Source organism: Protopterus annectens, chromosome 13.part0 (genome assembly GCF_019279795.1).
Source record: "Protopterus annectens isolate FY-2018-M chromosome 13.part0, PAN1.0, whole genome shotgun sequence".
NCBI classification, from domain to species: domain Eukaryota; kingdom Metazoa; phylum Chordata; order Ceratodontiformes; family Protopteridae; genus Protopterus; species Protopterus annectens.
In genome coordinates, this window is record NC_056747.1 from 1,241,357,061 (window position 1) to 1,241,369,813 (window position 12,753).

Consider the following 12,753-nt stretch of genomic DNA (forward strand, 5'->3'; position numbering starts at 1 on the left):
GCAAGCACTCAGCTAAATATTTTCTGACCTGGCTAATTTTTTTAAAAGGGAAATCTATTCACACGAATGAAGGATAACTGGAAAGGACAGGATAGATCCTTTAGCAAAGAAAAAAAAAGTGGTGCATGAATGAAAATAAAAGGATGTTTGGAAATTTGCAACTAACATTAATCAAAGACTGTTGTTAAAAATACTGTCCTAATTGTTAGTCAAAAAATGTCTGAACCAAGAATACCTACAGTTCTATGTCTACGTTTATAGTATAATAAAGAAAAAGGCAAAACAACTTTATGTTATGGTGGCAGCAAGGCTATGAAAATTAATCACTGTATTAAAAAATCATATTAGAATGACTATTCCCCATTACACTGTTTTGGAGAAAAAGCATAAAATAATGTTAATTACTCTGACTGATACAGTGGTATTAGCACTGAACAGATAGTTAACAAATATCAGAACCATGTATGTTTTGCATTTATGAGGACAGATTCCAAAAAATTTGCTCTCAGTATAAGTGACTTACTCCACTGTATTACAGTATTTACCCTTTAAAACTCAAAAGGCTGTTGAGCAGCTGGACTTTCCACTGGAATATGTTGGATAACTGCATATCATATTTTAAAACAGACAGGGTAAAATATGAGGACAAGTAGAGACTTTCTGCAAAACTGTGGATGCTTGAGAGATATGCTATCTGGCAGCACTATCAACTGAACTTCTGGAAACCATACTTCTCAACTGTCCAGAGTTTTACAGAATGTCTCGGACTATCCTCATATTTTTTCCTTACCCCTTGTAAATGTTTTGATTTTTCTGCTAAATTTCTAAGGATATCTATATTTTAATAGTGCTACACATTGCATTTTCACTCCTCCTGTTGTTTAGTAAATGCACGTTAATGCCAAAACCTACTGCTCTATTAACTTTTTGACTATTACGTTTTTAGCAGACTAACCATAGTATTTAAAATGATACCTGTTTCTGCCCATTGTCCTCCATTTGACTTTCTGTCTTCTTATTCTTCAGGAAATGCACATTAATGCCCAACACCTGTTGTTCTATTAACTCTTTAATGGACTTAAGTTATATTTAAAATTATACTTGATTCTGCCGATTGCCCCAGTTTTGGCTTTGTCTACAATTCTTGAGCAAAAGAGGCAAGACATAACCTGGCAACTTTAAAAAAAAATAAGATGGGGCAAACCATTATGGAGATGTTTTTCCCCCATCATCTCTCCCTTGTGCTATACTGACGTACTGTGCAAGTATGCAGATGTAGGTGCTGTATGCAGTCTTGTGCATCACCTTTTAAATGAAGAAGATGGGAGAACAAAAAGTATCAGCATACAATGAAATTATTTAAGAAAGCTAAGCAATTTCTTTCTTAAATAATGTCATAGTATTATAGCAATAATTCATGACTGGGTCTGGGTATCATAGGCTTCACCCTTGTGCTCAAACCAAGCCAAACATGTGTAAATCCCATGTTACCCACACAGTCGTGGATTTCTACTAAATTATACTACTATCCAGTTACAGCCATTTGGTCACATTTCATAATGTTTAGCATCCCTAGAGGATAAATTATGGATAATTAATATAATTTCTCTTCAGAGTTTATTAACTGTAAAATACAGGAAAACAAATAAACGTGGGTTTTATAAAGCTATCAAAGCATTGCAAAGGTCACTGATGGTGCAGATTTGCTGCTAACTTCTGAGGTTAATTTGTACATTCTTCAAACAAAATAAACTTATTGTATGAAAATGCTCATATTGGCCTGGTAGATTACATAAGTCATTATGATTTTTTTTTACTTCAAAGTAACTATTAAGAAGTAATTTAGACTTACAAAACAGAAAATACCTGTATTGCTAGAAGTAGAATCCTTGATGTTGCATAACTGAGTGGGCAAGTGTCTTTTTCTTCTTCTTCTTACATGTTGATGACTCATACTATCATACTCCTGTTACATCGCTTACCTACATTTAAAGCTGTCCTGTTGTTTCAAGGCAGGTCATTCACCTCCATCATAAAAGGTTCAGAACCAAGTGAGTCAGAACACATTTGGCCAAGGTAAATAGGTTTAGTGTTAGTTAGAAGTCCTCTTTCTCTTTCCCTGATATGTGTCTGGGAGGGCAGCAAAGGTAAAAATCTGTCAAAGCCTCAGAGAAATACCAAGGTGCAGACAGTCCACAAAAGTTAGTCTGTTTTTTGGTTATGTTTTAGGCAAACTGAGCTCTAGAATGCTTTACCACGTTTGTGCTCTGTGACTCCAGAGGACATCTAACACACCTACCCACCACCTTTCATGTAAAGATTTTTTTTTAGTATCTTTTACTCTGCATAATCCCATTTTGGTGCCCTCTCAGTCTTGTACATCTCATGTTTACTAAGTCCTTTATTAACTGGGTAAGTAAACTGGTTCTACAGCTTTGACCCAAGCCAAAGTCACTGTGGATTATAGCACAAAGCTAGAACATACCAGTATGTGTAATTTGTTAATGACAAACATATTTTACAAATCTTATAATGTCACTTATTACTTATTCCTGGGACCTTGTTTACATAAAGATGTAAGCTGCTGACATACATCAAGGCCTAGAGAGGCATAAAAAGTATAACATCTAGCTAGGCTGCATCCAAGAGAAACCAAGTTCCCAATGCAGAAACACATCTACAAAATGTCAGAATATGGTTTCTTTTCTCAGAGTTTAATTTGTAAAAGGAAAAAAAATGGATTTTATTTCTTTCAGGACTGTCAATTCTGATGGAGCCCATCCTGAAACTGATTCCTCTATCCGTTCTTTTTGGCATTTTCCTCTACATGGGTGTCACCTCTCTGAATGGAATCCAATTCTTTGATCGCTTGCTTTTCCTGCTGATGCCACCGAAGTATCACAAAGACGCACCCTATGCCTTGAAGGTTAGTTCTAAGAAATGACAACACTTCCAGCAGCTGACAATTTGCTTTTCTTGCAATTGAATGACTATATATGTCTGAAGATTCTAATAACTTGCTTTGGTGTTAATGAATACAACAGTATAGTATACATATGTAAAATGTCAGATATCCTCAGGTTTTGTTTTAAAACAAAGATTACATTTGTGATGGTGTCATACTGGTAAATCAGTTTCACATTTCAGTAGATGTAATATGGGAGTAAGGGATTTCACAGTAGGCTCTGCCATTGCGAACAGTGATATACCATTTTCTATGAACAATTTGTTTGTAACGGGCGGTTTGTCTTGTTTGGAAACTCCTATATAATGGGACAACTACCTAACAGATGATCCCTGTTAACAATTAAATAAAATTAAAACATTAAAATCTGATGGGCATATTGAAGTTAATGAGATACTGGAATGCCAAGTACAATGTTTGGGGCAAGAGATGCTCTCTTACACAGTCTGGCAGAATATAACCCTGACTATACCATGGCATGTAAAATTGGCTTAGGAACCTCACAACTAGAGACTGTAAGCCATTATAGTAATGCAGCATATGAAAGTTCCTACATGAAGTGGGATTCTACTGAGACTCATCTGTATTGTGAAGAAGTCACTACTTAAAAGATACCCACTCCAATAGCGGTCAACATCTTTTGCCAAAAGTACCTGTTGTCATTAATGCTAGGGAAAGGTAAAATTAATTATAAAAAAATGTTAAATAATCTATTAAAATGATAGTCTTACTACATGGAATCCCACTCATCACTGATCTCTAGCGTAAGCTGACTCTAGGCAGCAGAAGGCAGATGGGCTGCAGTAGGATAAAGTACTTATGGTAGTATATACATATGCAGATACTTACTAAATCCATGTTATATAATGCTGTTGTGGTGAATTGAAACACCAGACCTGATGGAATGATTACTGCTTTATGGTTTACAGGTAAAGACTTGGAAGATGCATGTGTTTACACTGATCCAGATTTTGTGCCTGGCAGCCCTCTGGGTAGTGAAGTCAACACCTGCGTCTCTGGCTCTTCCTTTCATCCTCATCCTCACAGTTCCTCTCCGCAGATTTCTACTTCCCTGCATTTTCAGAGATGTAGAGCTGAAATGTGTAAGTAGTATAGCTATCATTTATTTTCTTTCACTTACATGCCACTAGCTACTGTTCATCTATGTGTGTGTCAGTGTGCGTGTGCATTTGCATGTGTGTGTAGAAATTAATATATATAAATATGTGTATACACACACGTCACTGAAAATGTAAAATTTAGAGCATACGAATTAATATCACAGTTACATGTCCAACATAGGCCTGTGAAGAGAATGAAAGCAAAGTAGCCTTGCTGCTAAAATGTTAACTTCTAATGATACACAATGACAAAACTAAAAAGGTGTAGTTAATAGTCTGAACAGACAATGGACTTAAGCCCAGTTTCCAAAACTGTGCATATCAATTCTTCAGTACTACATAGAGGTTAACACTTTATCTCATACTTTCAGCAATGTTCCACAGTGTCTTGAAAAACTACAAATAAATGTTATACAACACAAACTATGAAGAAATCAGTGACAAAAGCAACACAAATATGTACATTGGTGTTCAAAGACTAAGCTAAAGGAAATAGTTATATCCATCTAAAGGGCTCAAAACATGGAACATCTCTTACTTGGCAAGACAGAATTGTACAGAGTAGGCATGGTGACAGCAAAATCCCTGAAACCTCAAGATTTAAGCCTAAGTCTAGGAGCACCCATCTATCTTTTTCTCCCTGAACAGCCAGTTTAGGAGAAAGTGGTGTACAAGCACAAAAGCTCATACAAACAAGTCAATGGATGCTTGAACTGTGTGAGCTTCAATTACAGTTACTTGAGCACAACAGCTGGCAGTTATTAATGTTATTTATGTTGCTACAGCTACCTAAGCACAACAGCTGGCAGTTACTGATGTTTTTTTATGTTGCTACGGTTACCTGAGCACAACAGCTGGCAGTTACTGATATTATTTATGTTGCTACAGTTACCTGAGCACAACAGCTGGCAGTTACTGATGTTATTTATGTTGCTATGGTTACCTGAGCACAACAGCTGGCAGTTACTGATGTTATATATGCTGCTACGGTTACCTGAGCACAACAGCTGGCAGTTACAGATGTTATTTATGTTGCTATGGTTACCTGAGCACAACAGCTGGCAGTTACTGATGTTATTTATGTTGCTTCAGTTACCTGAGCACAAAAGCTGGCAGTTATTGATGTTATTTATGTTACTACGGTTACCTGAGCACAACAACTGGCAGTTACTGATGTTATTTATGCTGCTACGGTTACCTGAGCACAACAGCTGACAGTTACTGATATTATTTATGTTGCCATGGTTACCTGAGCACAACAGCTGGCAGTTATTGATGTTATTTATGTTGCTAGGGTTACCTGAGCACAACGGGTCTATATTATGATATTGCACGCTCAGAAGAGCGAATGACACATAATTGACCCCATGTAAGTGAAAGCTTACGTCGAAACCTCAGAACAGCGATTTTTTTCCAAGGGAAAAAAGAAATCGCTGTTCCGAAACAAAAAAAAAAACTGTAAAACATTACATAATGTGGGGGGGCTTCGCCCCAACACCCCCGACGTGGACGGTTCTGCCCCCCACGCCCCCCTACTTAAATATACCAACTCCGATATCGCACTACAGTGCTGAAAAGGCAAAGTAGCAAAAGTGGGCAAACAAATTATTTCCCTGGGAAAGAATTCGCTGAAAAGCTGCTTTGCTATTTTGCCTTTTCGCACTTTTCAGTTCGACAAAAACGCATTCGACAACCTGCATCTGTGACAGTGTAATAGGGAGCCAGCTGGCAGTTATTGATGTTATTTATGCTGCTGACTTCACACTGGAGTAACTTGTTCTTACAAGTAAAATGTATGTTGTCTAATCTTATAGTCTTCTGGAGAAAAAGCAAGACTGGTGTTACATTAACTATCATGGATGGTTTATTTTTCCATTGTGCAGAAAGCTCAGAGCTGGAATAACAAAATAAAGGAGGGGGGAGCGAAGGGGCTTAACCACACCCCAGTGCAAAAAATACTTTTTATTCTTGTTAAATCTGTACATGATATGATGAGCTTAAGTACTTGCATTACATGAATGTCTGAAGTGGATTTACCATTCTATAGTCAAGCTCATGTGATGCATATTCAGCTATATCAGACAGACATAGTGAACCCATCAGTCCATGTCTCTGTGCATCTAGAAGTGCAGAATGTTGAACTAGAAGGTGATCTTCCACTGTACTGACCATACGTAAGACGTTTCACTGATATGTTATCACCTGTCACTGATAGGTTGATGCATTCTATGATCAGTTAACATTTCAGTGAATAGTACCTTTGAAATTCAAAATTATATTGTATTAAATGGAAGACATTCTATGCTCACTGCAGAAAACATTTCATCAGCATCTGAACACTCAAAATTAAGATACTGTAGAAAGTACAAGATTCTTCTTCTTCTTCTTGTGGCTGCATTTCTCCACACTAGCCATAACTTGGGTCTCTGTTTAGTTCATCTAGTGTCTCAAGTTCTCAGATTCATCCATGTAGTCCCAAGTTTCAGACATCTACTAGAAACTTAAAAAGCAACAAATTGACTTAAAAAAAACATGCACAAAGAACTTGATGTCATCTGCATAGCTGTGGAAACCTAAAACTTAGTCCATATCTCTTTATAATGTCCCATTGTGACACCATGTACATAGTGAAAAGTAATGGGGGGAAGATACTGAATAGAGGAGCCCCAGCCATCCTCTGTAACCTGATAATTCACCAAGTTCAAAACTAGACAGAATGGTACCAAGAAGCTCCATTTACTGTCATGGAACAGCAAGGAATAATTGAAAAGAGCCAGGATGGGGCAAATCCTTTGCTCTTTCCAAAAGTTTTCTAAGAGTATTGCAGGCCACTTTGGTTGGTCCTACTGAAATGTCTGTGAGTTAAACTACCCAACAGACTTATTTATTGTGTGTTATTAAAGCAGCACAATGTCTGAATTCACTACAACCATAATACCTGTCACCTGTGCCATAAACTACCTGCATGTGAAACTTTGGACAGAGGGATATCCATGTCCCAGATAGCGTATATTCTCTTCTCCATGATGGCTTTTCAAAATGTTAATGCTTCTTGGTTAAAAATGTTACAAATTATAGATTAGTATCTCTGTTTATTTTTTTCCTTGTAAGCAATGAACAGCAGTAAAAACACACGAGAAGGGCTAACCAGCTGTCTGCCATTATAGAGATGCGTACCTGCTGAACCAAAATTTCTATAATTACTATCACTTTCCCATTCTTGTCATAGAAGGCCACATGATCTTCTGTTCTTGTTATCTCTAAAATAAATATGATGATAGACTAATGGGCTTTTTCAAGCCCTGCACCATAAGTGAAGAATACTAAACCCATAAACTATTTTGAATCACTCGGTGCATACATCATCTGCAGAATAAAATTAAGTGTTGTTACTTTCAATGATCTTTGAGACTAAGCCTGCCAGAATTGCCCTTTTTATATGTTTGCAGAGCTAATTATGTCATGTTTATTGCTTGTGTACTTATGCTTATTAAATTTGTTTTCAGTGCTGACACATACCACTAGATAGTGTGACTACATTTAATTCATTAAATGAAACAAGTAATTCATTCAAGTATTTCAATCATTTTTTGGGGGGGGGGGATTCTGTTTCCATTTTTTGGTGAACTCGTTCTTTTTGCTACCATTCAAAGCAGATCAAGTAAGTTCTTTTCATTTCTAGAAAAAAGCATCAACTATGGCTGCCCCCATAAAATAAATCTTATGTCCAGTACCACTTTTGTTCCAAAGGTCGATCTCAGTATCTCTTTAAGCCTTTGAAAATTGAAGTCCCTGGCAGCCCCTAAAATATGGTCTCAGGTATTTCTGCTGTCACTCACTTAACATCTCCAACAATAATTAGGAAATGCAGGACATATTCTCGCTAGTTTTTTTTCAGTGTGTACAAAAATATTTGGAAAGACATTTCCATGTAAATATTCTACAGCATCATGATTTAGTTACATATTTAAGAGTTAGCCAGATTTAGCACATTGTTTTAGACAGGCACACACATGGTAAGAGTTCTTCCCAACTTGCTCTAATTTCTTCAGTCACTATCAAAATTAGATTTTAATGTAATCCTAGATAGGACACATTAATCATTTTAAAGATTGCTCTCCAAATCATATGCAAAAATGTACCTAGTTTAGAATCTCTCAGGACTTCTCTGGAAGCTTTGGATGCTGATTTATATGTGGCCTTTAAAGTCCCATATACCAAGAAGTCTTATTCAGGTATTTCATAAATCTCTCTAAGTCACTGCCACACCATGCATTCAGTTCACTCTGTTAGCTAGTAGATTTGGTCTCATTTCTAAGCATTTTCCCAGACCCTGGTGCCTAGCATCTAAGCTATCCTTAACTGGTGTCAGACTGTTTATCACCTCTTTACTTAATTGTTTATCTTTAACCCATATTAACCCTTTTTTTTTTTACTCAAATGGTTTTTATTTTGATGAAATAACACAATAATTTAATACATTCATAACATTCAATAATTATTTACAGCATTTTCATTCAGCCTGACAAAAAGGATTCAGATAAAAACATTTGTAGTTAAATAATAAGTTAATATATAAACTATGATAGTTAGGAAGAGTTTGGTTTCATCTGTAAGGTATCAATCAAATTCAAAACTTTCCTCCACAGACTTTTAACCAATGGCTTAGGAAAAGTTCTTAACTCTTTAGTTCATTTCTCCATTAGTATGCATTTCTTCAGGGAAGATAGGAATTCCTCCATTGCGGGTGCTACATTACAGTTCCATCTTCTAGTTATGCATTTTCTGGCTATTGCTAACATTGTCCACAGCAAATACAGACCATCTTTCTTCATATTATTACTATTAACAACATTCAATAAAATTAAAGACTTTGTCAAAACAAATATATCAGTATAGATAGCATGAAGAAATGTGTTAATCTCATTCCAATATGGTTTAATATTAGTAGTCATAAAAAATATGAGACCAGTCAGCATTAGTGGACAGATGACATCTCCAACATAACTTGCTGTTTGAAGGGTTCATTTCTGAGAGTTTTGCAGGTGTCAAAAAGGATCTGTGTAGAAATTTCCAATGAAAAATCCTCCAGAATTGTGAGTAAGAAGTTAGTTTAACTGAAAATAAAATGCTTGCTTTATCTTCCATTGATAATGATACTTGAAACCCTTTATTCAGGTGTTGCCAGTAAGAATCTTTAGGAGCTGTCTTATAGAAAATTAAAGTGTTATATAGATATGATAATTCATTCTTAACATTGATATTATTATATAGAATTCACAAAATCCAGTTTATAATTTTTGGTACGGTATTGAAGGATGAGTTATGTATTATTCTACACAGATCCTTAGTGTATGCTGTGACACTCTGAAGAACCAACCAGTCATTAGGGGATAGGCCATAGGTTGATAATATACTTTGTGTTCAAAGCTTGTTAGTTTTCAATACATTTCAACCAACAAAATAGGTTATTATTTTCCCATAAACCAAAAATCTCTCTATGTGTTTTATCAGGGAAATACCTTGTAATAGTAAATGGTATTAAAAATCTTTGCCACAGTTTTATATTTAAATTTGTGTTAATTCATTTTCTAAACACATCAAAATATTGTTTATTAGTGTTAATTTAGTTCATTTTGTTGTGCTATACTGTAAATTTAAACTTAAATAGTACCATATCTTGTTATCTTTGTCAGTTACCAAAGCATTCTTTGATAAATAATTTTCATTCATTAGTATAATGGAGTGTAACTGTTTCCAATTGGAAGAGTATCTAGGATTTATCCAATTAATTACTATTTTAATTACAGATGCCTTTATATAAGTTTTAGTCTCTGTGAATTTTAACCCCCTTGATCCCATTTTCTGAAATGATGAGAATATGCCACTCTATTTCCTTTGGGGTACCACAGGAATTTCACCAGAGTTGAATGAGAAGTTATGTACCTACCATAACGTTCCATGTTAGTTGTCTTCTCTCGCCTTCTTTCTTGCTTGATGGGTTCGGAGCCGATCCTCGGCTCCGACTCGGCACTTTGCTAAGCTCGAGAGTCACTTTTACCAGCTCGAGGCAGCCCCATATCCCATGATGCAAGGCGGTAAGTACCCAGATCTCGTTTGTTGTCTATAGGCAATAACACCTAGCATAAAAAACTTCCCAAAAGGAAGAAAGAAGGCAGAGAAAAAGCCTGAAGGATGGGTTAGGAAGACCAGAACTGTATGGTCTTAAAAAGCACTCTTCCATGTAGGGAGAAAAGGTCTGTCCAGGCCAGGGGGAAGGAGGGAGGGTCGCAAGAAAGAAGGCGAGAGAAGACAACTAACATGGAACGTTATGGTAGGTACATAACTTGTCAATGTTAAGTTGTCAATCTCGCCTTCATTCTTGCTTGATGGGACCACGTCTCTAGCACCTCTATCCTGGGTGGCTCAATGGAACAGACTCTTGAGAACTGTAGAGCCAAAACTGGCTCTGTCCCTGAAGGCCAAATCCAATTTGTAATGAGAAACAAAGGTATGAGGAGTGGCCCAAGTGGCTGCTGCACAAATAGTGTCTAATGGAAGTCTAGCCTGAAAGGCTGTGGAAGTGGTTAAGCTTCTGGTTGAATGCGCTTTAGGTTTCGAGCACAGCTGTTTTCCCCTGAGTTGATAGATTTCAGAGATGACAGAAGAAAGCCATCTAGATAAGGTCACTTTAGATACGGGAAGGCCTTTTTTGTTATCAGCATAAGAAATAAAGAGCTGATCGGATTTCCTGAACTGTTTTGTTCTGTCCAAATAATATCCGAGTTGGCGGTGAACATCAAGATAATGTAATTTTTGTTCCGATCTGTTTGAGTAGTTTGGGAAAAATACAGGAAGGTCAATAGACTGATTCAAATTACTCTTTGAGGCGACCTTAGGCAGAAAGGTCGGATTAGTTCTCAAGGATACTCTGTCCTTGTGGAAGACCAAATAAGGGGGACGAACAGAGAGCGCATGAAGTTCAGACACTCTCCTAGCCAAGGTAATAGCAACCATGAAGAGTGTTTTCCATGAAAGAAATTTCAGGGAACATGAAACAGCTGGCTCGAAGGGAGGAAGAATCAAGGATGTCAGCACTAAATTTAGGTCCCATTGAGGAGGAGGACTCCTGACTGGAGGTTTCAGGAGAAAGATTCCTTTTAAGAAGGCTCTACAAAGCCTGTGGGACATGATGTTGTGATCTGCAAACCCGACATGAAAGTTCGAGATAGCAGCCAACTGAACTTTGACCGTGGAAGAAGAAGAGCCCGCATGAAAGATTTCCGCTAAGAAATCCAAAACTGCTTGAACTGGAGCAGTAAAGGGATCAATATTTTTAGCTTTTGCCCAACAAGAAAAGCGTTTCCATTTGCTGGTATAAATCCTTCTAGTAGAGGATTTTAGTGAAGCCACTATGATATCCTAACAGGATTAGAGATCATAGGAAGCCTGGCTAAGGAAGGAAGCGGAGCAACCATGCCGTGAGGTTGAGAGAAGGGATAGACCAGTGCAGCTGACCCGATTGGTGAATCAGAAGGTCTGGTACTGGGTCCAGATGCCACGGCTGCACCAAAAGGTGACGATGGAGGAACGGGAACCAAATTTGTCGAGGCCAATAGGGAGCAATGAGAATCATTTTGGCTCTCAAAATGGTGGCTTTCTGGAGTACTTGTGGAATCAGCGGAAAAGGAGGAAAGGCATAAAGAAGTCCCTGGGGCCAATCCTGGGTTAGAGCGTCTCTGGGGGGATGGCCTGTCAGTGGGAAGAGAGAAAAGAAGTCTGGGCATTTGCTGTTTTGGGGAGTAGCAAAAAGATCGCAACATGGGCGGCCCCATTCTAGAAAAATCTCCTCCACTATAGATTGTTTGAGAGACCACTCGTGAGGCATGAGAATAGCTCTGCTCAATCTGTCCGCTAAAATGTTGGTTTTCCCAGAGATATGCGTTGCTACCAGAAACTGATGAGAGGAGATCGCCCATTGCCAAAGTCTGAGAGCTTCTCGACACAAGGGGTAGGATTTGGTTCCAACCTGTTTGTTGATATACCATACTACAGACATGTTGTCTGTGTGAACTGCAATTGTTCCCAAGGAAAGAAAGTCGTTGAGGGCTTGCAACGTTAAAAGCACTGCTCTCATCTCTAGGACATTTATGTGCAGGTGGTATTTGAACGGTTGCCACGTCCCATGAACCATCCTGCCCTGATAATGACCCCCCCACCCGATCAGGGAGGCGTCCGTAGTGATGGTGGCTACCGGGGCTGGGGATACAAAGGGTCTGCCCTGGTGAATCTGGGGAGAAGTAATCCACCATGAAAGATGATTCCTGCAAATCTGTGTCACCAGTATTTGGTGACGCATTGGAAGTTGTTGGTAAGACCACTGAGTGAACAACATCCACTGAAGCAGGCGCATGTAGAAGCGGGCCAGGGGAAGAAGTGTAATGGCCGCAGCCATGAGGCCCAATACCTTTAGAACCATTCTGGCTTGTACTTTTTTGCTGGCTAGAATGATCCTCACGTGACTTTGTATATCTAAGATTCTTTGGTCTGTGAGGGTTGCTGACATCCGAACAGTGTCTAAGTTTGCGCCTATGAAAGTAATAGACTGGCAGGGCAATAAGGAGGATTTTTCGTAGTTGATCAAAATTCCCAATTGAGTGCAAAGAT

General features: G+C 37.9%; 1 protein-coding gene across 3 annotated transcripts in view; it reads left to right on the forward strand.

Moving 5' to 3' along the window:
* SLC4A1 (solute carrier family 4 member 1 (Diego blood group)) overlaps window positions 1-12,753 on the forward strand; it is a 512,400-nt gene that overhangs the window by 478,674 nt on the left and 20,973 nt on the right. For all 3 annotated transcript variants that reach the window (XM_044055258.1, XM_044055259.1, XM_044055260.1), the window contains 2 exons: window positions 2,757-2,926; window positions 3,895-4,068. In XM_044055258.1, coding sequence (XP_043911193.1) covers window positions 2,757-2,926; window positions 3,895-4,068 — 344 coding nt within the window. The remainder of the gene's footprint in view (window positions 1-2,756; window positions 2,927-3,894; window positions 4,069-12,753) is intronic.